At 39.4% G+C, this 27,431-nt stretch overlaps 1 protein-coding gene across 2 annotated transcripts in view; it reads right to left on the bottom strand.

Annotated features, from left to right (window-relative positions):
- Positions 1-27,431, bottom strand: part of JMY (junction mediating and regulatory protein, p53 cofactor) — a 73,799-nt gene that overhangs the window by 11,940 nt on the left and 34,428 nt on the right. For both annotated transcript variants that reach the window (XM_047778174.1, XM_047778175.1), the window contains exons 3-7: positions 27,173-27,323; positions 22,481-22,650; positions 18,780-18,945; positions 18,088-18,275; positions 15,139-15,225 (exon numbers count right to left, since the gene is read on the bottom strand). In XM_047778174.1, the coding sequence (XP_047634130.1) occupies positions 15,139-15,225; positions 18,088-18,275; positions 18,780-18,945; positions 22,481-22,650; positions 27,173-27,323 (762 nt within the window). The remainder of the gene's footprint in view (positions 1-15,138; positions 15,226-18,087; positions 18,276-18,779; positions 18,946-22,480; positions 22,651-27,172; positions 27,324-27,431) is intronic.

The raw sequence follows: 27,431 nt of genomic DNA, 5'->3' as shown, positions 1-27,431 counted from the left end.
TTTTATTTTGGTAGCACCCACTGCATGTGGAAATTCCCAGACCAGGGATGGAACCCAAGCCGCAGCAGTGCCAATGCCAGATCCTTAACTCACTGCACCACTACAGAACTCCCATGGCTTAGTCTGCAATACTTGCAGCTGCCACAAGCCGTTAACTCAAATAGTTGACATTAAAATAAAAAAATAACTACTTGGTCACTAATTTATATATGGGGGAGTTCCTGTTGTGGCTCAGTGGCAATGAACTAGACTAGCAACCATGAGGATGCGAGTTCAATCCCTGGACTCTCTCAGTGGGTTAAAGGGATACAGTGTTGCTGTGAGCTATGGTGTAGGCTGCAGATGCGGCTCGGATCTGGCGATGCTGTGGCTTAAGCCAGTAGCTCTGATTTGACTCCTAGCCTGGGAACTTCCATATGCTGTGGGTGTGGCCCTAAAAAAGCAAAAAAGAAAAAAAAAAGTAAAAAAAAGTAAAAAAAAATTATATATGGGTTAAGCCTGGTGGTATTCTATTACGGAATCTATTCCTCTTGCCACAAATTTAAGTGTCTTAATACTTCATATCATTTTTTTCCCACCCATTTCCCAGTCTCAAACCTCTTTCATTTTGTATTCCCAAGCTGGATTAATAGTTCTACCACCCACTCAAGGCTGGCCAAGTTTAAATTCCTCTTTCCAAAGGAAAGAAAGTGGTTCTCAGCGTTCTTGGTGGCTCAGTGGGTTAAGGGTCCATTGTTATTACTGCAGTGGCTTGGGTTGCTGCTGTGGCTTGGGTTCTATCCCTGGCCTTGGAACTTCCACATGCCTCGGCCAAAAAATAAAACATAAATTAAAAAAAAAAAAAAAAAAAAGTAGTTCTTAGCAGGGGGATAAAGAATAGGAGTTGTGTTTTTGACAACCATACTACTGAAGATGACTAATATGTAGCTGCCAATTAGGGAATGTATTGAAGAGCAGCAAAATGGCCAAGCAGCTGCCCAAAGGGATGTAATTATGGATCGGTTTTGTCTTGGTGAGGTGGACTGGAAACCTTCTATGTTTATCAGCCCCTTGGACACATGGTCAGGGTGGGACAAGGGAGAACAAAGATGAACATTCTTGCAACTCTTCTTACGACAGGTCAAGAAGATAGATCTCTTCCCGTTAGAGATTTCTCACTGGGAGGGTCTATGAATTTGCAAAGGCAAAACAGATACAAAGTCAGGCATCTCAGTAACAGCCCCAGATTGCTATATAATCCTAAAGCTTTCCAGATGGGAAATTAAGACATGACCTGAGCTCTTCATTTAAACAACATAAAGGTCCTGTGGAGATCCCTCATTTAGAGAGGAAAGCTCAGAATGGCTCAAAGACACAGTGAGGCAGGAACTTATCCCAATTTCTCATCCCTACTCTATACTCAGTTCCATTCACACAGCTGGAATGTGCAGCTCTCCAAGCTGAGCCAACAGAAGGAAAGGAAAAAAGTCTTATATGTACATCTGGTAAAATCCCCTGGAATTCTGAGTGAGCTTTCAGCTTCACACTGGATGGGATACATACCATGATACTCAGGGGACAAAGGAGATTCCTAAGGCTTGTAGAGTAGCACTCACTGAGATGAAGAGATTTTTCTATACTTAAGAGTACATTATTGGAGTTCTCACTGCAGCTCAGTGGAAACAAACCTGACTAGTATCCAGAAGATGCGGGCCTCGCTCAGTGGGTCAAGGATGTGGCACTGCCATGAGCTGTGGTGTAGGTCACAGACATAGCTCAGATCCTGTGTTGCTGTGGCGTAGGCCGGCAACTATAACTCAGATTTGACCCCTAGCCTGGGAACTTCCATATGCTGCGAGTGCAGCCCTAAAAAAGAAAAAAATAAAGAGCACATTATCTAATGGATATAGTACTTGAGAAATAAAACAGTAATCTAAGAGATACTCAGCGTTTTCAAACAGTGAATCTGCATCTCTAAACGTATTACATAAATAGTCAAATATGAAGTTCAGGAATAAAAGTGATTAGTCATATTGCTGGTCTGTCAGTTGGTATATCCACAGTTAGACCTTACTACGATCTAAAAGATGCCAAGTGGAAAGAGAAAAAAGTTTCAGACTTGAAACATGAACTGATTAGCTTGTATGGGCTTTTCACAGAGCATACTATTGTATTTAAGAGCATAATAGCAAGAAACACACAGGCCTGGGTTGAATATCAGTTCCCCCCACACATCCTCCTTTGCTATCTGGGAGAGAGTCATTTAATGAAGATCATTTACCTTTTGGGGGTAAAGGTACTTACTGGTGACACATGGTGTTTTGAGTTTCTAACATTCTGTTTATTGCCTGGTTGCTGGTTGCATGTGTATGTTTATCTTGTGAAAATTAAACACTTATGAGTTGTATTCTTTTCTATAAGTGTGTGTGTGGTTTAAAACTAGATTTGAAAAACAATAATTTGGAGTTCCTGTCATGGCTCAGTGGTTAATGAATCCGACTAGGGAAGATGAGGTTGTGGGTTCAATCCCTGGCCTCACTCAGTGGGTTAAGCATCCAGTGTTGCCGTGAGCTGTGGTGTAGGTCGCAGACATGGCTCGGATTCTGCGTTGCTGTGGCTGTGGTGTAGGCTGGTGGCTACAGCTCCGATTAGACCCCTAGCCTGGGAACCTCCACATGCCGCGGGTGCAGCCCTAGAAAAGACCAAAAAAAAGAAAAGAAAAAGAAAAAAAACAATGATTTATTTTTATCAAACCCAACGTTCATTTTCTTCTAGCTTTGCATGTTAAAGAATAGATAATGGATTCATTCTTCCTACATGAAGTATTTCACCCAAGCTAGTATTAGGCAAAATTATATGGCAGATGACATTATCTTTGAGATTCCCTCAAGTGTCAATTTCCTCAATTTTTGGCCATGCCTGAAGCATGTGGAAGTTTCCAAGCCAAGGACTGAAACCAAGCCACGGCAGTGACCACGCCAGATCCTCAACCCACTGTGCTACAGGGAACTTCCTTCATTCCTCTTATTTTAATGTTTGATTTAAAGACATAAGATTCTTACTTTCAGCTTATGGGTAGTTTACTGTGCCACTTAAAAAAGAAAAATTTTAAATATAGAGTGATATGGTCATGTCAGTATTTGTGCTACTAATGAAATATAAATTACTGGTGTGGACTAATCTAAGACATGTGTCTGAAAAAGTTACTACAAGGGTAGTATATTGCAGGCATGATGAGATATAGCAATAGAGGGCGTAGATGGGTTTAAATGCACTTTTTAAAAAAAGTGAACAAATGATCTCACCAAACTGTAACTAAAGGGGAACTTTCTCAACTTGATAAAGGACAACTACAAAAACCCTACAGAGCTAACATCATACTTAATCACAACAAATTAAAAAGCTTCCTACGAAGACCAGGAAAAGACAAAGAAGCTTCCTCTCACCACTCCTTTTTAGCACCGTACTGGAAGTCCTAGCTAATGGAATAAGAAGAACAAATAAGAGGTATTCAGATTGCTACAAAAGAACTAAGCTGCCTTTATTTGTATATGACATGACTGTCTTTAGAAAATATGAAAGCAGCACCAAAAAAACTACTAGCACTAATAAGCAATTTAAAGCAAGGCGGCAGGATACAAGCTGACACATAAATCAACTGCCTCCTAATATAACAGCATTGAAACACCGGAACTTGAAATTAAAACCTTTTACATTACCACCCCCTCAAAAAAAAAAGAAGACAGATAATGCTACAACTCTAATACAATGTATACAAGATCTATAAGGCAAACTATAACTCTTATAAAAGAAAGAACTAAGTGAAGCAATAGTCTTTGTTCACATATGAGAAGGCTCAACAGGTATCAATTATTCCCAACTTGTCTACAGATTCAATGCAATCATAAGCAAAATGTCAGCTATTTATTTTTTTTGTCTTTTTAGGGCAGCACTCGTGGCATATGGAAGTTTCTAGGCCAGGGGTCGAATCAGAGCTGCAAATGCCAGCCTAAACCACAGCCATAGCAACACCAGAGCTAAGCCATGTCTGCGACCTACACCACGGCTCACAGCAAAGCCAGATCCTGAACCCACTGAGCGAGGCCAGGGATTGAGCCCACATCCTCATGCATACTAGTTGGGTTCATTACTGCTGAGCCACAATGGGAACCCCTCAGCTGTTTATTTGTTGTTTGTGTTTATCAACAAACTGATTTGAAAGTTCACTTGGAGAGGTAATAAAACCTAGAACAACAGAACAGAAGAAGGCCCACATAAATATAATCAACTGGTCCTTAACAAGGAGTAAAGGAAAGTCAATGGAGAAATGGTAGTCTTTTCAGCAAATGCAAATGGTGCTACAGTAACTAGGCATCCACATTTAAAATAGAAGACAGGAAAAAGTTTAGTCTTACACCCTTCACAAATATTAACTCAAAATAGATCACAGACCAAAATGTAAAATGTAAAACTATGAAGCTCCTGAAGCATAACACAAGAGAAAAACTGGATGACTTTGGGTTTGGTGATGACTTTTTAGATACAATGCCAAAGGTCTATGAAACAAGGAACTGATAAATGGAACTTTATTCAAATGAAAAACTCTGCTCTGCAAGAGATACTGTCAAGGAATGACAAGGCAAGCCACAGACTGGGAAAAGGTATTTGCAATAGACATATCTGAAAGTGGCTGTTATCCAGAATGTACAAATACCTCCTTCAAAAACTCAACAATAAGAAAACAAGTGACCTAATTTAAAAATGAACATACTGGAGTTCCCGTTGTGGCACAGTGGTTAACGAATCCGACTAGGAACCATGAGGTTGCGGGTTCGGTCCCCACGCTTGCTCAGTGGGTTAATGATCCGGCGTTGCCGTGAGCTGTGGTGTAGGTTGCAGACACGGCTTGGATCCCTCGTTGCTGTGGCTCTGGCGTAGGCCAGTGGCTACAGCTCCGATTCGACCCCTAGCCTGGGTACCTCCATATGCCACGGGAGCGGCCCAAAGAAATAGCAAAAAGACAAAAAATAAATAAATAAATAAAAATGAACATATATCACTGAAGAAGAGGTACAAGATGGTAGATAAACATTGTGAGAATATGCTCAACATCATACACCATTAGGAAACTGCAAATTAAATAACTATGAGAGGGAGTTCCTGTCATGGTTCAGAGGTAACAAACCTGACTAGTATCTGTGAGTATGTGAATTCGATCCCTGGGCTCACTCAGTGCGTTAAGGATCTGGCATGACTGTGGCTGTGGTGTAGGCTGGCAGCTGCAGCTCCAATTCGACCCCTAGCCTGGGAACTTCCACATGCCGTGGGTGCAGCCCTAAAAAAGACAAAAAACAAAACAAAACCAAAAAAACTAAGAGATAACACTACACACTTATAAGAATGGCTAAAATCAAAACACCAACACCACTAAATGCTGGTGAGGATGTGGATGAACTCTGAACTCATTGCTAGTGGGGATACAAAATGGTAGTTAGTTTCCTACAAGGCAAGCATACTTCCCCCCCCCGCCCCCCCAAAAATCCAGCAATCATGCTCTTTGCTATTTACCCCAAAGAGTTGAAAACTTAATGTGCACAAGACATTATCAGCTTTATTCATAATTGTCAAAACTTGGAACCAACAAAGATGTCCTCCACTAGGTGAATTGGTAAATAAACTGTGGTACATCCAGACAATGAAGTGCTAAAGAAAATAAGCTACCATGCCATGAAAATACATGGAGGAATCTAAGTGCACATTACAAGTTAAATACGCCAATATGAAAAGACTACATACTGTATGATTACAATTAGACATTCTGGGAAAAGGCAAAATAGAAGACCAGTGGATGCTGAAGGGATCAATATGGTAGAGGAGTAAGACATGGCACTCACCTTCTCCCCCTAACGCATCAAAAACCCCATCTACATGTAGAACGACTTACACAAAACATCTGCTAAACACTGGCAGAAGACCTTAAATCTCCAAAAAGGGCAAGAAACCCTCCACATAACTGGTTGGAAAAGGAAAAAAGAGAGAGAGAAAGCAATCAGGACAGGACTAGCACTCCTGAAAGGGAGCTGTGAAAGAGGAAAGGGACCCATACCCTGGGAAGCCACCTAACTGATGGGGAGACCAACTGAGATGCAGAGACCTCCAGTCCTCGGAGAAAAGCACAGCAGCTGGACTGAAGAGGGCAAAGCAGAGAGAGAGCCCCAAAGACCATCGATACCACATCCTAAGACACCACAGCCTGAGACACTCGGGTGGGGGCTGGACACTGAGACTCAGGCTCTGGAGGTCAGTTCCTGGGAGAGGACTATGGTTGGCTATGTGGAGACAGCCTGAGGGGCTAGGGAGCAGTATGCCATGGGCTGGGGAATGGAGAACCACAGCCGAGGGAACCCAGGAGGAGGTCTGGGCCCACAGGAGAAACAAGGTACCACTGGTGGAGGGTGAGAAGGGGAGGGGTGGACTGCCATAAAATATTTTACCCTGAGCACACATGGACTCTCAGAGGGTGGGGCACCTCCGGCACAGGATATGGGTGGCTGCACACCTCTTGCATGGGCTAAGCACAACATGTTGCATCTTGTGTGCTCTACAGGCAGCAGGGGCAAACCACAGCAGTCATCTCAGACACCAGAGGTAGGTGTGGCCCACCACCACTAGGGGTCAGTGAACAGTCACCACCTGCGCCCCCAGTCACCTCAGGCTGGCACAGACGAGGGCACTACAACTGAGCACCACCCATTGTTGCTCTCACTTCCTTGGGAATGCACACGCCCTGCTGCTGCCGCTGCCAAACACTGTGGGCACCGCCTACACATGCCTGAGGATCACTGTCACATCCCAGGGCATTGCAACTAGGAGCACCCTGTCTGACCTCCCGGCAGGTCCTTGCCACTGTAAAGGACCCAGCAACCAGACACTGGCTACTAGGCCTGCTCACTGCCTCCATCTCCCTGGAAGCATACTCAGCACCCTATCATGGGGATAACAGCCTGCACGTACTGAGAAAAGAGACACCAAAGCAGCCCTTATGCCAAAAATAAACAGTAAGCCCTCACAAAATACCCAGGGGTGCTCTTGCATATAGAGTCCTCCAAGACTACAGGAGTTGTTTTCCCTAAACTCACAGAATAAGAAAAATATAAGCAACATGAAGAAGCTCAGGAACCATACTATTCCCAGTGAAAATAACAGGAAAATTCCCCTTAAGGAGCAAATGGTGAAACAGACCTCTGCAGTCTGACAGAGTTCAAAAAGGAGATAGTGAAAATACTAAAGGAATTAAGAGCAGATATGAACAGTAGTGCAGATTACTTCAGAAAGGAACTAGAAAATGTAAGGAGGAGCCAAGAAAAATTAGAAAATCATTTGCAGAAATGTGAGTTGAGTTAAAGGCACTGAAGAGCAGAATGAATAATGCAGAGGAATGAATTAGTGACTTGGAAGATAGACTAATGGAAATCACTCAATCAGGACACCAGACAGAAAACCATATGAAAAAAAAATGAAAGCAATATAAGAGATCTATGGGACAATATAAAGTGGTCCAATCTATGCATAATAGGGATTCCAGAATAAGAAAAAGAAAAGGGGATTGAAAATATATTTGAAGAAATTATGACTGACAACTTTCCAAATGTAAAGGAAACAGATTATCAAGATATAGGAAGCAGAGAGGGCCCCAAACAAGTTGAACCCAAACAGGCCCACACCAAGTCACACTACAATAAGAATGGCAAAAGTTAAAGAGAGGATTCTAAAAGCAACAAGAGAAAACCAAAGGGTTAATTATAAGGGAACCCTCATAAGGGTATCAGCTGGTTTCTCTACAGAAACACTACAGGCCAGAAGAGAGTGGCAAGATATATTCAAATTTCTAAATGGGAAAAATGTGCAACCTAGAATACTCTACCCAGCAAGAGTATCATTTAAAATGCAAGGAGAAATAAAGAATTTCTCCAACAAACAAAAACTAAAAGAGTACAGCAATACTAAACCCATTCTAAAAGGGCTCCTCTAAATAAAAAAGTAAAAAGAATTAAGATGGAGGAAACCAACTGGAAAGCAATCACTTAAATAAGGTAGTATACAGATCTAAAAGGGAAAAAAAAGGAGTTCCCGTCGTGGCACAGTGGTTAACGAATCCGACTAGGAACCATGAGGTTGCGGGTTCAGTCCCTGCCCTTGCTCAGTGGGTTAAGGATCCGGCGTTGCCGTGAGCTGTGGTGTAGGTTGCAGATGCGGCTCGGATCCTGTGTTGCTGTGGCTCTGGCGTAGGCCGTGGCTACAGCTCCGATTCGACCCCTAGCCTGGGAACCTCCATATGCCGCGGGAGCGGCCCAAGAAATAGCAAAAAAAAAAAAAGACAAAAAAAGGGAAAAAAAACCCTACTGTATATAAAAGCAATGATAAAACAAGGAAGAGCAAAAGAATAAACATGAAGATGTTCAAAAAACACTTTGAAGTAATGAAATGTGGGGAAGGAAAGTAGGAAAACCTAGGCTTTTTTTTTTTTTTTTTTTTAATGTGTTTGAACCTATATGACTAGCAGACTAAATCAAGAAGACATAGGAAGGGGTTACACACTTTAAAAACAGGGCAACCACAAATCAAAACCAAACAATACCTTCACAAACACTGAAAAGAAGAGGACACAAGCATAAAATAAAAGGAAACCATCCAGTAGTTCCCGCTGTGGTGCAGTGGCAATGGATCTGACTAGTATACATGAAGATGCAAGTTTGATCCCTGACCTCACTCAGTGGGTCAAGGATCCAGTGTGGTCATGAGCTGTGGTGTATGTCACAGATGTAGCTCAGATCTCATGCTGCTGCAGCTGTGGCACAGGCCAGAAGCTGTAGCTCTGATTCAACCCATAGCCTGGGAACTTCCATATGATGTGGGTGTGGCCCTAAAAAGCAAAAAAAAAAAAAAAAAAAAGGAAAGAAAAGGAGAGGAAATCACTCAACCAAAAAAGGAAAGGAACAAAGGAGAAACATAGACTCAACTGGAAAACAACATTTAAAATGGCAATAAATGCATATTTATCAATAATTACCTTAAAGGTCAATGGACTGAATGCTCCAATCAAAAGATACAGAGTGGCAGAGTGGATAAAAAAACAAAAGCCTACAATATGATGCCTATAAGATACTCACCTTAGGACAAAAGACTCATAAAAACTGAAAGTGAGAGGATGGAAAATTTTATACGAATGGACAAGACAAGAAAGCAGGAGTTGCAATACTATCAGACAAAATAGATTTTAAAACAAAGGCCATAAAGGAAGACAAGGAGGAACACTATTTACTGACAGAAGGACCCATTCAAGAAGAGGATATTATACTTGTCAATACATATACTCCTAATATGGGAGTACCCAAATACATACAACAAATACTAACATACATAAAAGGAGAAACTGATCGGAATACCATAATAGTAGGAGAATTTAACACCCCACTCATATCAATGGACAGATCCTCCAGACAGAAGATCAATAAGGCTACAGAGATCCTAAATTACACAATAGAAAAGTTGGACTTAACTGACATTTTCAGGACATCACATCTAAAAAAAACAGAAAACACATTCAAGTGCACACTGAACATTCTCAAAGAGTGTCCACATACTAGGGCACAAAACTAATCTCAACAATTTTAAGGGTACAGAAATTATTGCAAATATCTTCTCTGACCACACTGGCAAGAAACTAGAAATCAATCACGGGAAAAGAAATGAGAAAAAAGTGACTACATGGAAACTAAACATGCTACTAAATAAATCAATGGGGCAATGAGGAAATCAAAAGAAAATTTAAAAATACCTCAAGACAAATGATAATGAAAACACAACCCTTCAAAATCTATGGGATGCCACAAAAGCAGTTCTTAGAAGGAAGTTCAGAGTGATACAGGTCTTCCTCAGAAAAGAAGAAAAATCTCATATCAACAACTTAACCTACCACCTAACAGAACTAGAAAAAGGAAAAAACAAAACAAAATAAAAACAAAGAACACCTGAAGTCAGCAGAAGGAAATCATAAAGATCAGAGAGGAAATCAATAAAATAGAAATTCAAAAAACAATAGAAAAAAAAATCAATAAAACCAAGAGCTGGTTCTTTGAAAGGGTAAATGAAATTAACAAACCTAAACCACTGGGACATAATCAAACTGACAAGCTTTTGCACAGCAAAGGAAACCATAAAAAAAAACCAAAAAGACAACTTATAGAATGGGAGAAAATAGTTTCAAATAATGCAACTGACAAGGGCTTAATCTCTCAACTATACAACTTACATAACTCAACAGCAAAAAAGCCAACAACCCAATTGAAAAATGGGCAAAAGACCTGAACAGACATTTCTTCAAAGAAGATATACAGATGGCCAACAAGCACATGAAAAAATGCTCAACATCCTTGATTATTAGAGAAAAGCAAATCAAAACTACAGTGAGGTACCACCTCACAACAGTCAGAATGGCCATCATTCATAAGTCCACAAATAACAAATGTTGGAGAAGGTGTGGAGAAAAGGGAACCTTCCTACACTGTTGGTGGGAATGTAAATTGGTACAACCACTATGGAAAACAGTATGGAGGTACCTTAGAAAACTATACATAGAACTACCATATGACCCAGCAATTCCTCTCTTGGGCATATATCTGGGCAAGACTTCCTTGAAAAAGGCACATGCAACCACATGTTCTTTGAAGCACTATTCCCAATAGCCAAGACATGGAAACAACCTAAATGTCTATCGACAGACAATTGGATTAAGATGTGGTACCTATACATAATGGCATACTACTCAGCCATAAAAAAGAACACAAGAATGCCATTTGCAGCAACATGGATGGAACTAGAGACTCTCATACTAAGTGAAGTAAGTCAGAAAGAGAAAGACAAATGCCATATGATTTCACTTATATCTGGAACCTAATATAGGGCACAAATGAACCTTTCCACAAAAAAGAAAATCATGTCCATGGAGAACAGACTTGTGGTTGCCAAGAGGGAGGGGAAGGGAGTAGGAAGGCCTGGGAATTTGGGGTTAATAGATGCAAACTACAGCCTTTGGAATGGATAAGCAATGGAATCCTGCTGTATAGCACTGGGAATTATGTGTGGTCACTTGTGATGGAGCATGATAATGTGAGAAAAAAAAAAGAATCTATACATGTATGTACGACTGGGTCACCTTGCTGTGCAGCAGAAAATTGACAGAACACTGTAAATCAGCTATAAAAAAATCATTATAAAAAATTAACAAACCTCTGGCCAGACTGACCAACTATGAGGAAAGAAAGAACTCAAATATAATAAGAAATGAAAAAGGAGACGTCTCAACAGATACTGCAGAAATACAAAAAACCGTAAGGGAATACTATGAACAATTACATGCCAACAAATCTGACAAACTAGACGAAATGGACAACTTTCTAGAGACAGCCTGCCAAAACTGAATCAAGAAGAGATGGATCAATTGAACAGACCAATCACTACCAATGAAATTGAATATGCAATAAAAATACTCTGTACAAACAAAAGTCCAGGATCAGAGGGCTTCAGACACGAATTCTAACAAACATACAAAGAGGAACTCATACCCATCCTTCTTAAACTTTTCCAAAAGGTTGAAGGAGAAGGAATAATCCCAAAGACCTTCTATGAAGCCACGATCATCCTAATACCAAGACCAGACAAAGATACAACCAAAAGAGGAAATTATAGGCCAATATCTTTAATATCGATGCAAAAATACCTAACAAAATTTTAGCCAACTGAATCCAACAACATATAAAAAAGATCACATACCACAACCAAGTGGGATTCATCCCAAGTTCACAGGATGGTTCAACATATGTAAATCAATCAACATCATACACCACATTAAGAAAAGCAAAAAACCACATGATCATCTCAAAAGATGCAGAAAAAGCATTTGACAAAGTCCAACATTCATTCACAATAAAAACTTTACCAAAATGGGTAATAATAATAATAGCCATTTATGACAAACCCACAGCCAATATAATACTCAATGAAGAAAAGCTGAAAGCCTTTCTACTCAAATCTGGAACAAGGCAAGGATGTCCACTTATAACACTTTTTATTCAACATAGTATTGGAAGTCCTAGCCACAGCAATGGGGCAAACAAAAGAAATAAAAGGTTATCTAAACTGAAGAGAAGAGGTAAAACTGTCCCTCTATGCAAAGGACATGACACTATATATAGAAAACCCTAAGGACTCCACACAAAAACTATTCAAACTGATCAATGAATTCAGCAAAGCAGCAGGATACAAGATGGATATTCAGAAATTGATTGCATTTCTGTATACCAACAATGAAATATTAGAAAAGGAATATAAAAATACAATACCTTGCACAATACCTTGTAAAATAGCACCCCAAAAATTAAATACCTAGGAATAAACCTGACCAAGGAGGTGAAAGACTTGTATCAGGAAAACTACAAAACATGAATCAAGGAAATTAAAGAGGATGCAAAGAAATGGAAAGATACTCCATGCTCCTGGATTGGAAGAATTAATACCATTCAAATGGCCATACTACCAAAAGCAGTCTAGAGATTCAAAGCAATTTCTATCAAATTACCCACAACATTTTTCAGAGAACTAGAACAAAAATTTATATGGAGCCATAAAAGACCTAGAATTGCCAAGGCAATCCTGAGGAACAAAAACCAAGCAGGAGGCATAACTCTCTCAGACTTCAGATAATATTTCAAAGCTACAGTAATCAAGTCAGTGTGGTACTGGTACCAAAACAGACATACAGACCAATGAAACAGAACAGAGAACCCAGAAATAAACCCAGACACCTAGGGTCAATTAATGTTCAACAAAGGAGGCAAGAATATAAAATGGGGAAGACTCTTCAGTAAGGTCTCAGACTCAGCTCAGATCTGTTCAGTTGGGAAAACTGGACAGCTGCATTTAAAAAAATGAAGCTAGAACACACCCTTGTATCACGCACAAAAATAAACTCAAAGTGTCTTAAAGACTTAAACATAAGACAAGACACCACCAAACTCCTAGAAAAGAACATAGGCAAAACATTCTCTGACATCAACCATACAAATGTTTTCTTGGGTCAGTCTCCTAAGGCAATAAAATAAAAACAAAAATAAACCAATGAGACCTAATCAAACTTAAAAGCTTTTGTGCAGCAAAGGAAACTATTAAGAAAAAAAAAAGACAACCTAGGAATGGGAGAAAACAGTTTCAAACAATGCAACTGACAAGGACTTTATCTCCAAAATATACCAGTAACTTATAAAATTAAACAGCAAAAAAAAAAACACCAAAAAACAAAACAAAACAAAAAAAACAAACAAAAACAAAAACAAAACAACCAAACAACCCAATTGAAAAATGGGCAGAAGACCTGAATGGATATTTCTCCAAAGAAGATATACAGATGGCCAACAGGCACATGAAAAGATGTTCAACATCACTAGAGAAATGCAAATCAAAACTACAATGAGATACCACCTCACACTGGTCAGAATGGTAACAAGTCAACAGGTGTTCCCATTGTGGCTCAGTGAAAATAATCTGACTAGCATCCATGAGGATGCAGATTCGATTCCTGACCTCACTCAGTGGGTTAAGGTCCTGATGTTGCCATGAGCTGTGGTGTAGGTAGCAGACTCTGCTCAGATCTGGCGTTGCTGCGGCTGTGGTGTAGGTCAGTGGCTACAGCTCTGATTAAACCCCTAAACTGGGACCTTCCATATGCCATGGGTGCATCCCTCAAAGACAAAAAACAAAAACAAAAAATCCAAAAAAGACACAAGTCAACAAATAACAAATGCTGGAGTGGATGTGCGGAAAAGGTACCCCTCCTTCGCTGTTGTTGGGAATATAAATTGGTACAACCATCATGGAAAACAGTGTGGAGGTATCTCAGAAAACTAAATACAGAACTACCATATGATCCAGCAATCCCACTTCTGGGCATATATCCAAACAAAACTTTCATTTCAAAAGATACATGCATCCCTATGTTCACTGCAATACTATTCACAATAGTCAAGACTTGGAAACAACCTACATATCCATCCACAGATAAATAAAGAAGATATACATAAACACAGCGGAATGCCACTCAGTCATAAAAAAGAATAATGCCATTTGCCACAACATGGATGGAACTAGAGACTCTCATACTGGATGAGGTCAGAAACAGAAAGACAAATACCCCATGATATCATTTATATCTGGAATCTAATATACGGCACAAATGAACCTATCTACAGAAAAGAAACAGACTCATGGACGGGGGAACAGACTTGTGGTTGCTGGTGGGGAGGCAATGGAATGGACTGGGAGCTTGGGGTTAGTAGATGCAAACTATTGCATCTGGAGTGGAATAAGCAATGAGATCCTGCTGTATAGCACAGTGAACTGTATCTTGTCACTTGTGATATATAACATGATGGATGATAATGTGAAGAACAAAATGTATAGGTATGACAGGGTCACTCTGCTGTACAGCAGAAATTGACAGAACACTGAAAATCAACTATAATAATTATAAAAAAAAGATCAGTGGTTGCCAAAATTTATAAATAGGGGGAGCATGGAATTGTCAGAGCAGTAAAAATTTTCAGTATATTACTGTATGGTGATTTCATGTCATTATGTATTTGGCAAAACCACCAGAACATATATAGCACAATGAAGTTGGCCATCTGTATCTGCAAGTTCCACATCCTCAGATTCAAACAACTTCGGACTGAAAACACTCAGAGGGAAAAAACACAGAAGCACAGAAGTTTCACAAAAGGAGAATCTGCCTATTGGCAATTAGTTTCATAGCATTTACATTGTATAAGGTATTATAAGTAACTAGAGATGACTTAAACAAATACAAAGATGTGTGTAGACTGAATTCAAGTACTCTGCCATTTTACAGAAGGGCCTGGAGCATCCAGATTCTGATACTGAGGAGGAGGTGTCCTGGAACCAATTTCCCAGCGGATACTAAGGGATGATTGTACAGTGACCTAATGTTACCATCTATCTATAACATTCTTCTCTTATAAATTTTATTCACTTTGAGGTATGTAAAATTCAAAGTTTTATTCTAAGACTTTAAGAGTGCAAACTTACGAGTTGTACTGTGTGGTGGGTTCTATATTCATCTTCACTCTGAAGGCGCTGCTGGAATTTTTCATTGTGTTTTGCAATACAAATTTCCTATAAATACATGAAACGTACTTCAGTATAAGTGAAACTTAAAAGACTCCAAAATTTACTTAAGTCAAACTTTAATCTTAACATACATCTACCCAGCAAAGTATCAAGTAAGCCACCTCTGGTTTCTCATCTGGAATACTCAAGCAGCATAAGCCAAATAATCAGAATCTTAAAAGACTCTTCTGTTAAACTATTTAACATCTCTAGGATTCCTGATTTCCCCCCTTTTTTGGAAGGGAATGGATGAGGGCAGAGTAGAGCAAAAGGGGTAGTCTCTTTCTACTCTGAAGACTGTGGCCAGAAGATTCCATGCATTACCATACTCTTTGAATATGAGTATGGTAATACTCATTTTGGGGTGTTCCCTGGTGGCATGGTGGGTTAAGGACTTGGCATTATCATTGCAGTGGCTTGGGTCACTGCTATGGTGAGGATTTGATCCATGGCTCAGATATGCTAAAGGCATGACCAAAAAGAAAAAAAAAATTAGTTTCGTAAGTCATCTCTGATGAATTAAAGAACATGATTTTGCCTAGACTGGTTTAAGCAATACTACGAAATCTGACTCTCCTGGTCACAGACTTCAGAGCTAAGGAGACCTTAAAAACTAGGAAGTATGGTAATAGTATGCTACAGGTATGCTAATTCTAATCACATGAAAATAATATTAAGTAGGAGATACATCCTCTTTACAAAGTAATTTTATCATCTAGCAGCTTTCTTGCAGCACCACACTGAGCCATCATCTCCTCTGAGTCCTTCTGGATAAAAGGATTACCATTAGTTTCCAACACTATCAAAGCTACACCAAAAGATCACTCTTCTAACCTGATACAAGTCATATAATGAATGACCTTTTAAGTTAGGAAGCTGTTTTTTAAAGCATCTCTTTTATCTCCTTCCTATCTTCACCCACTCTTGGTTAACTCTGTTGCCTAACAAGTATTGATCATGAAATGAACCTGTCCAGGGGAGTCTTCAAGGGAGAAAATGGCATGATATAGTGATATGATGACTCAGGCTTCTAAGTCACACAGACCTAGGATAGAATCCTCTCTTTGGGAGTTCTCATCGTGGCGCAGTGGTTAACGAGTCCGACTAGGAACCATGAGGTTGCAGGTTCAGTCCCTGCCCTTGCTCAGTGGGTTAAGGACCCAGCGTTGCAGTGAACTGTGGTGTAGGTCGCAGATGCGGCTCGGATCCCGAGTTGCTGTGGCTCTGGCATAGGCTGGCATCTACAACTTCGATTTGACCCCTAGCCTGGGAACCTCCATATGCCGCAGGAGCGGCCCAAGAAACAGCAAAAAAAAAAAAAAAACACACAAAAAAAAGAATCCTCTCTTTGACCATTACCAGCTGCTTTTTCCTTGGGTGATTAATGACTGGAAGCCTTAGTTCCCTTGGTTATAAAATGAAGATTCTTGTCTACAATTCCTTATCTAGAACAGAGGCCAGGTATGTTTGGAAATTAACATTTTTTGACGTTAAAAAAGGTGATATGTTGCACATGCTGTTTATTGCCCAGTAACTCCAGGAGGATCTGAAGCAACATCCTAATAAGTGTATTACTTATTCCTTTCCAGTGAATATATAGTCAAAGTAAGTAGCATAAAGAAATTGGTAACTTCATATTTGCATATTTGTTCAGGTCTGAATTTGCCACCAAATGAGGTAGGAGAATGCTTTTCAGCCACTGGGAGAATTAAAGAAGATACATATAAGTATGTATGCATACAATGTTACTTCTATTATTCTTCTTGAAAAGTTTAATCACAAGGCATAGACCGCAAGTCCTCATGGCACAGCCAGAAACCATCTTTGGTCTTTCAAGGGGAGAGGCAGGACATGATTTAACTAATAGAGATCTACTGGGTATGATATTCTATTGTATCTTTTGTCACTGTATGGTTTATCTTCTCGTTATCTATTATTTATTTTGCTTTTTAGGGCTGCACTCCCGGCACATGGAGGTTCCCAGGCTAGGGGTCTAATCAGAGTTAAAGCTGCCAACCTACACCACAGCCGTAGCAACATAGGATCCAAGCCGCATCCGCGACCTACACCACAACTCATGGCAATGCCAGATCCTTAATCCACTGAGCAAGGCCAGGGATCAAACCCTCAACCTCATGGTTCCTAGTCGGATTCATTTCCGCTGTGCCACGATGGGAATTCCCATTATCTTTCTTTTTAGAAGTGTGTCTAAATTCCTGTATTTCCAGCCTTCTTCTGTCACTCCTTCCCTCTACAGTTGTTGGACTTGGGGGCAGGGAGAGGGGAGGGCAGGGCAGAGGGCAAGATCATTTAGAAACCCATGGCTGTAAGGTGTGATACGCTACAGCAGATCAGAGGCTGCTGGTACAAATGGACAGAATCTATTTGTGGTATTCCCCTACCTTCCCTTAATCACGTTAGACTAATGTAAGAATGAAGAGTAAAGAATATGGATTAAATTGATAGACACCTTTTGGCAGACATAAATAAAAATGTCCTTGAAGACTGAGGTCAGAACTAATTTACTTAATTGTAGAGCATTCCTGGCCTCCTTAAATAAAAAGGCAATAGGAATTGCATTACATGGAGTCTTGTAGTCAACCCAAGCAGAATCACCTTTGGGGTGGCTGAGGCAAACAGCACATCACCACTGACTGTTCTGATGTATTTAAGTGGGTAATTCCCAGACAACTATATAATGCCCCAACTATGGAAAAAAAACAGGTAACTCTTACTTAGTTTTAAAAGATATCTAAGTATTATTGACAAATTGGGTTAGAATTATAAAATATGGGTCAATGATTGAGTAATGAATAAAAGTAAGATGTAATATTAAAGTTCTATATTCAACAAGGTAACCTGTTATACCTTTTTATTTCTGAGGTATGCCTTCTTGGCTGAAACCCGTCCACGTCTTGCCTCCAGCTGGCGGGCTTTCTGTTGAAGTTTCTGTAGCTCTTCTCTCTGTAAATGCACAGATGCTGCCATCTCCTCCTTCTCCAGCATGGCCTCCATGCTTTCATAAGTATCATAGTATACTACTTCATCTCTCTTTTCTGTTACAAAGTAGCAAAGAGGGGGAGTAGTTAAGAGCATGGGCTATGGAGCCAGACAGAACAGGGTTCTGATCCATTTGCTGATTCTGTAACCTCAGGCAGAGCCATTACCTCTTCGAGTTTCTTTGTAAAACAGTGATTATTAGGAAACACACCTCACAGGGCAATGTGTGAAAAGTGTTTAGCGATGTCTGACACACAGTTAAGTGCTCAATGTAAAATGCCATGACCCCTGTCTACCAAATACAAATTCTGAGATACAGATTCTGGATGAAGCAGCAAAATTATTTACAAAGTATTTTACAAAGGTAGTAACATAGTTGTACTGCTACATCTCCTGAACCACTTGTTTAACTTTATACTAAGACTTTTAGTTTCAACAGAAGAAATATAGCTTGTGTCCATATACCTTCTCCCCTATGTAGGCAAAAAAATACATGAGGAAATTACATCATTCATTCATATGTATTTTTGTAAACATATGTGGTTAGATGCACATCATACCTGATATAAGTCTTTTGATACTTTCCAGTTGTGCTGTCAATAGCAACTCTTCACACTTCAGGATTTCAAACTGCACTTCATATAACTGAAGTTGCAAATCATAATAATCAGCTTCTAACTGATCCAATCGAGCTATGGCTTCTGTACCGCCCTGCAAACTCTGCATCTGCATTGAAAATAAAAAGGAGTTCCCCTGTGGTACAGTGGGTTAAGGATCCAGCGTTGTCACTGGATAAATAAGAACGTATCTAGTTGGAAAAAGCAAGAAATCAAATTATGATTAGAAGTAAATACAAATCAGACAGGATAAATCCATGAAGCAAGTGGACAATCTGAGACCAGAGGCTCAGGTACAGATGATTTAAGAATCTACGAAATCTGTGTACAAAGCTGTGTGTGCTTTTTTTCTGAGTACAGTGTTCCCGGCTTTCAAATTTGTAAAGGGATGAGTCTGTGACCTAAAAGGGATGAGAAGGACTATAATCAAGACACAGTTAAAAACGAGATAGATTAAAAGGAATAGTACTTACTCCAGTGTAGCTTAAAAAATGTGTATTTTGTTTGTTTGTTTTTTGTCTTCTGTCTTTTTTTTTTAAGGCTGCACCCACAGCACATGGAGGTTCCCAGGCTAGGGGTCTAACTGGAGCTACAGCTGACAACCTACGCCACAGACACAGCAATGCCAGATCCGAGCAGAGCCTGAAACCTACACCACAGCTCATGGCAATGCCAGATCCTTAACCCACTGAGCGAGGCCAGGGATTGAATCCACAACCTCATGGTTCCTAGTTGGATTTGTTTCCACTGTGCCACGATGGGAACTCCTTTTTTTTTTTTTTTAGGGCCGCATATGGATGTTCCCAGGCTAGGGGTCCTATTTGAGTTGTAGCCACCCACGTACACCAGAACCACAGCAACGTGGGATCCAAGCCACAATGGCAACCTACACCACAGCTCATGCAAGGCAGGATCCTTAAACCACCGAGCAAGGCCAGGGATCGAACCTGTGCCCTCATGGCTGCTAGTCAGATTTGTTAACTGCTGAGTCATGATGGGAACTCCTAAAAAATATTTTTAAGTCTAATAGAATTTTGCTTTCCTAGATGATATTATATTTCAGCATTAATTTAGAAATTATTTGAAGTTTAGCATTACACCCATGGCAAATTTCATGGCAAGTAAACAGTCACATCAGAATGAAGTCTTTTTATTTTTAAAATAACCTAAGGAGATATAACATATCAACATTTTTCCGAAAGAACAAAAGTCTCGCCATAAGTTAAACCACAGGGTTAGTACTGTATTATAAAGTACTCACCATCAAGGTATTTGTTTGGGATGGGCTTAATAAATCACATTTGGTCTGTTTCTCATGAGTCGTGTGGTCACGTTAAATAAACATTAACAAAACTAATGCAGTCATCATCACAGATATATATATATATATACACACACACACACATATATATATACAGCACAAAGCATATACTATATCACTCAACAAGCATAAACCTGGCAAGAAAGACTAAATGACAGTCTTACCAATCCTTTGAAGAATTCAAACACAATCCAGAACATTAAAAACAGACCATTAATGTACTGGGTTAAACCCAGGGAAAATGACCCCATAGATAATCATCCCAGACTCTCTGGCCCATTTCAGCCTTGCCCTTCCTCTACCACTGGAGACCAATTCCAGTAAAAACAATGTTCCTGCAACAGCAACTAGTCAGAAATCTTACCCTCAGCTGCTCTTTTAGTCATCCTATGTTGTTGGTACAATTCAATCTGGTTAAAATAAAGCTAGTTAATGTGATTAAGATAGAGTGGCCCTCTACTTCAGAGGCAATAAAATGCTAGCAAGAGCAATAAAATGCTAGCATTTCAAGTTTTAAAATTCTAGAACTTAAGAAGATTCCAGACAGCTAATAATAAAAAAGGAGAAAGCTAACTAGAAAAGAAGATTCAAGTGGAAATGTCTCCAGGGTACATGAGATAGAACTGAAATTTGTGAACAGATTCTGAATAAAGTGTGAACAGTTCCAGAACAAGTTTCAATTTTACCTTCAACAATAGTATAAAATAAGAAAATCTAAGGGGAAAATAGAACTGCAGCTTAAAATTAACCAAAAGATCTTTCTAGATCATAGCCATGATATATTATTATAGGTTACCTCATACACTATTTCTTTAAACAAGAGTTCCACAAGCATATGCACACTGATAGAGCAATGTATTTTACATAAAGCTGTATTAATAAAAGCAGCAATGACATTTTGTCCTTCTCTAGAGACTAAAATGTACTTTTACAAATACATGATATTCAATGTTTTTAAAAGCCAGTATCGTCAATCCACAGAATGGGAGCAAATATTTGCAAATCACCTATCTGATAAAAGACCTGTATCTGGAATATGTAGAGAACTCTTTCAACTCTATAATTTAAAAAACCTAATTCAGGAGTCCCCACTGTGGTGCAATGGGATCGGTGACATCTTGGGAGCATGGGGACACAGATTCGATCCTGGCCTGGCAGAGTGGGTTAAGGATCCAGCACTGCTGCAGCCGCAGCTTAGGTCACAACTGCGGCTCAGAGCCGATCCCTGATCCAGGAATTCCATATGCCACAGGAAAGCCAAAAAAGAGAGGAAAAAAAAATGGGCAAAAGATCTAAAGACATTTCTTCAAAGAAGATGTGTAAGTGGCCCATAAGCACAAAAGATACTCAACACCACTGGCATCAGAGAAAGCACATCAAAACCACAATGAAATACCACTTCACACCAACCAGGATGCCTATAATAGTGTACTAGTATCGGTATTAGCAATAATGTAAAGAAAGATGTGGAGAAGTTCCGTCCCTTCTATACTGCTGGTAGCAATGTAAAAGTTATAGCTGCTTTGGAAAACAGTCTGGAAGTTACTCAATAGGCTAAAGAGCATTTCACTCCAGTTTACACCAAGGTAAATGAAAACCTTACACGCAAATGTTCACAGCAGCTTTATTCATAGCTTCAAAAATAGAAAGACCCCAAATGTTCACCAACTGATGAATGCAGAAAACATGGTATAACCATAAAGTGCATCATTTGGCAAAAAAAAAAGTAAATTAAGCAATGATGCATGCTATAATACAGATGAACCTTGAAAACATTACCCTGTATGTGGGCGGGGGGAGCATCTTTTCTGATTCAACTTATAGGAAATGTCTAGAATAGCCAATCTACAGAGAGAGAAAATAAGACTGGTGGAAGCCTAGTTGTGGGGTGGGCTGGAGAGGACATAGGAAAATGAATGCTCCTTTTGTCTTAACAGTGCATTGCTGTTTACAGTCACTCTGGGATGCTGCGAAAATGCCACAGGTGTCTAATTCTTCTATCACAGGTCCCACTGTGAAAGTTATCATCATCTCATGGAGAAAGTGCAAAATTAACAACTGCCTTTGAAAAATGTATTTTCTTAATAGATGCAAACTATTGCCTTTGGAATGGATAAGCAATGAGATCCTGCTGTATAGCACTGGGAACTAGATCTAGTCACTTATGATGGAGCATGATGGAAGATAATGTGAGAAAAAGAATGTATAAATATATGTGTGACTGGGTCACTTTGCTGTATAGTAGAAAATTAACAGAACACTGTAAACCAACTATAATGGAAAAAAATAAAAATCATTTAAAACATGTATTGGTTTTTATTACCTCTTCCTTTAGTGCATGTTTCCTCTGTTCCAAACATATTTCTTTAGCTCTCATCATCTGCAGAGTCTCCTTAGAAACTGCATACTGAAGTTTTTCCATACGTTCAGCAGCTGCTGCCCATGATGCTTTACCAAATTTCTTCTGATCTGCTCGCATTCGATCATACACAGCTATTGGTAATGATTTTTTAAAGAAACATTGAGTTATTAAGACAACGTGATAGTAAAAAATTGAAAGTCTTAGATTCCACTGATTACATACTCAGAGATAAACATTCAAATCCTACCACTATGATAAATTACCTATAACAGCTCTAAAATACAATTCAACAGCATTTTAGATTCTATTTAAATTTCTTTTTTTTTCTAGAGCCACACATGCTACATATGGAGGTTCCCAGGCTAGGAGTCGAATCAGAGCTGCAGCTGCCAGCCTACACCACAGCCACAGCAATTCCAGGTCCGAGCTGTGTTTGCGACTTATGCAGCAGCTCTTGGCAATGCTGGATCCTAGCCCACTGAGCAAGGCCAGGGATCGAACATGCATCCTCATGGATATGACTCGGGTTTGTTTCTGCTGAGCCACAATGGGAACTTCTCTATTTAAAATTCTTATTAAAGACATTAATCATCCTAAAAAATAAATTTTTTAAGATGAAACTGAGTTGTCAGGGTTAATTTTAAAACTTTAATAAAAAATACTCTTTAGGGGAGTTCCCATTGTGGCGCAGCAGAAACGAATCTGACTAGCACCCATGAGGATGTGGGTTCGATCCCTGGCCTTGTTTGGTGGGCTGCACATCAAGCATTGCCGTGTGAGATGTGGTGTAGGTTGTAGATGCAGCTCGGATGCATTGCTGTAGGTGCGCTGTAGGTGCGCAGCTATAGCTCCAATTCAACCCCTAGCCTGGGAACTTCCACATGCTGCAGGTGCAGCCCTAAGAAGCAAACAAAGCTGCCCCCCCTTTTCACATTAAACTTTATTCTGTGAAAGCTTATACTTTTAAAATACTTTTTCTTTGCTATGTTGAAATCAGAACCGTAACTATCCCAGGTTACTTAAAATTATTTAAATCAAATTATTTTTCAGTCCTCTAAAAGTATTGTAAGGACCTGAGGCAGCATGAAATAAATCCTAGACATTAGCAAAGAGTCAGAATACAACTAATTCCCAAAGAAGGCACCCAACTTCTCTTTGCCAGACCCCCCAAAAGAACTTTATAGTTTGCCACAATAGAGGCCTCATTCAAGAAACATTTCCTGATGATCAAACAACTAATATATTCCAGTTAAAGAAGTTTATCACTGATAGTATGTATGCTACTAGCTCATCTTGGGTCCATCCATCCTTATGCTCAATCATTTTAATAGGTCAAAGACACACTCTAACTATCATAAAGAAACAGGCAATCTGATTATGTAGTACCTAATGTAGTCTTACATCAGTGTACATTCTCTGGTGGTTTCTTTTATATATTCAGAAGTAACATTAATATTTTTATTCTACTTTATCATAACCCTCTTTGCAAGGAAATACCTCAGTAACTTTGCCTCAGAATTTTACGAAATCTTAAATTCTTTACAATAATATAAGTATATACTTAAAAGTGAAAACTGTACAGAGGCTTATAGTGGAAAAAGAGCAACTTCTCCCTCTCAGCTCTCTCTAAGCCTCAGTCCCAATGACCAAATATAACCAACCTGCAACTTGCTTGTGGTAGTTATTTCCATTCAAGACCATTACTATTTGTTGATTTAGCCTTTGAGTTCCTTCCTATCATTAGGTATTATTCAGAATCTCCTCTCAAAATAGTTCTTTTGGATTCTCTGATTTAGTGTGGACTTTAAAATGCTAACATATTTGATCATCAATCTGATCTTTTTTTTTTTTTGTCTTTTTGCCTTTTCTGGGGCCGCTCCCATGGCATATGGAGGTTCCCAGGCTAGGGGTCCAATCGGAGCTGTAGCCGCCGGCCTATGCCAGAGCCACAGCAACGCAGGATCTGAGCTGCATCTGTAACCCACACCACAGCTCACAGCAACGCCGGATCCCACTGAGCAAGGGCAGGGATCGAACCCGCAACCTCATGGTTCCTAGTCGGATTCGTTAACCACTGCGCCACGATGAGAACTCCCAATCTGATCCTTAATATTAGTTTCCAACATATATCTACTTATGCTGCTTGGATATCAAATGCTGTTGTCATTTCAAATCTCTGCCTACCTTTGGGATCAATACAGTAGTGCACTGTAGGGGAAAACAGCAGGCGGTTTGAAGACATTACAGCTTTGAGTTAAATTCCCATTTCTACCCAACATGTAACTTTTGGCAGAAACTTTAACTGTTCTTGGGCTCAAATCCTTTGAGGGATAAAGTAAGGAAATACAGCACCTACTCAGAAGACTTTTGTGGAACTGAATGAGAGTGACAGGTATTCAAATGTTTCTCTCATGTCACACTGCAATATTAACCAAATAGTCTGTTCTCTCTTCTCTCACGCATACATCACCACAATCATTCAAATTTATATGATTTTATTATTATTGTCTTTTTAGGGCTGTACCTGCAGCATATGCAAGTTCCCAGACTAGGAGTCTAATAAGAGCTACAGCTGCAGGCCTATGCCACAACCACAGCAACATGATATTTGAGCCACACCTGTGACCTACGGTGCAGTTTGTGGCAATGCTGGATCCTTAACCCACTTAGCAAGGCCAGGCATCAAGGATACTAGCCGGGTTTGTAACCAGTCAAACCACAATAGGAACTCCCATGTTTTATTATTTTCAAAGTCATTTTTCCATGTGTTATCTCTATCTGCCCAGCAATCCTACAGAATAGGCATTGTATGCATTTATAAACATATATACACATATGAAACTGAGGGGTTGTGGTAACTTAAAACCAAGGTTACACACCTATAAAAGTACAGTGAAACTAGTACCTAGTCTGCTAACTCTACCATTTTTATCTGAACTTGTAACCATAGCACAGAGTCAAACACTCTGCATAATCAAAAATAGTCCAGAGCCTTTTCCCTTGCTTCCCAACTGTGTCTGTGGAGTAGCTCCTGTCCTAATTCAGGCTCAAGTTGTCACCTACTACAAGAGTTAGTCAATACTTTTTCTTCCAACATCCTTATAGATGAATAGAATGTATTCTTCCATGTAACTGCTGTTCACTTCACCTAGATTTTCTAATAACTCAGTAATGCAGAAAATTATGAATATAGAGTGGCTGGAATATTCCTCGAACAATACTGGAATACCTCTAAAACAGATTCTTCTCTTCCACTGCTGTCCAGAATAAAGATGCCTGATAACGTCACTATTAACATTGCTTGGATTACAACCCTGTAAAAATACTCTATGGTGATCATTATATGTTTAAAAAAAAAAAAAAAAGCACTCTGGTGTTTACAAGGAATCATGTTAAATTTGTTTTTAAAAACCTTAGTGTTCTGGAATTCTGTGGTGGCAAAGTGGGTTAAGGATCTAGTGTTGTCACTGCTGTGGCACAGGTTTAATCTCTGGCCCAGAAACTTTTACATGCCATGGGTGCAGCCACAAAAAAAACCCCTCTATGTTCTGACATACATACACTTGTCAGGAAAGGATTTTTAAAATTTTTTTTTAGGGCCGTACCTGTGGCACATGGAAGTTCCCAGGCTAGGGGTCCAACTGGAGCTATAGCTGCTGGCCTACACCACAGCCACAGCAACATTAGATCAGAGCCACATCTTTGACCTACACTACAGCTCACAGCAACGCTAGATCCTTAACCCATTGAGCGAGGTCAGGGATGAACCCATATCCTTATGGATACTAGTCAGGTTCATTACCACCAAGCCACAATAGGAACTCCCAGAAAAGGGCCCATTTAAGATGTTTTTACAAGCAAAGCAGTAAAGTTAAGCTACACCTGGCTATGTGTAAGAAAGCAAATAAAAGGACCTGTTTTACGCCTGTAAAAAATAAACATATATAGATACATACACAAGGAGCTCTTACAAATCAATAGGAAAAAAAAACAGGGATAAAAAAAAAAACAGAAGACAGTAATTGGGAAAAAGGGATATACAAATATCCTAATTATTACATGAAAACAAAAAAGGTGAAATCATTTTGCTGTATAGCAGAAATTAACACAACATTGCTAATCAACATACTTCAATAAAATACATTTTTTAACCAGATGACCACTCAGTAATAACCAAAGAAACATAAATTTTAAAAACATGGTACTATTTTGTTTATGTTTTCCTGAGTTCTGTGGAGTTACATGAGTAAATTTTTCAATCTTTAAAAGGGCTACAGGAATCCCCAAATTTGTAGCCAGTTGGTTAGAAGCACTGATGGCCTGAGGACATCCCAAATCTGCAAGTAGCATCTAAAGGAAGCCAGTCTTACTGTGGACTGTGCCTTTAGGCTGTGAGGTCTATGTGAACGATTATTATCAGAATTAAATGACACTATGCTAATACTCATTACCATTATGTTGTAAAAAGGCATGTGTATGTTAACACACATGCCTAGGAAAAGTTGAAAGGATATACCTTAACTTGTTAACTGCTTCTTTAACTGCTAAGATTGAGTGGCCTTTATATATTTTTAATCTGTTATGAACATAATATACTTAAGCCACTCATTTTTGAAGATACTTTGACAAGGATAATTTTACTGAGTAAATCACCTTTTTGAGCTTTAGCTGTTATTTCAAAATATTTGACAGTAAGATCTTGAATGGACAGTACAGCCATGTGAGCTTTCCGCTGCCAATCGGCATCTTCTTTTTGTAGACTTTCAATTCTTCTGGGACCCAGGTAATCATTCTCCATAGAAATCTTTAAAGAGAAAAAAGAAAAATTAAAAAGATCACTTCTTTCGTAAACTTTTACTGAATATTTGTATCAGACATTGTGCTTGGTGCTAAAGCAAAGAATTCTTTTGTT

The sequence above is a fragment of the Phacochoerus africanus genome, chromosome 4 (assembly GCF_016906955.1).
Source record: "Phacochoerus africanus isolate WHEZ1 chromosome 4, ROS_Pafr_v1, whole genome shotgun sequence".
NCBI lineage: Eukaryota > Metazoa > Chordata > Mammalia > Artiodactyla > Suidae > Phacochoerus > Phacochoerus africanus.
This window is presented reverse-complemented; position numbering and strand designations above follow the sequence as displayed.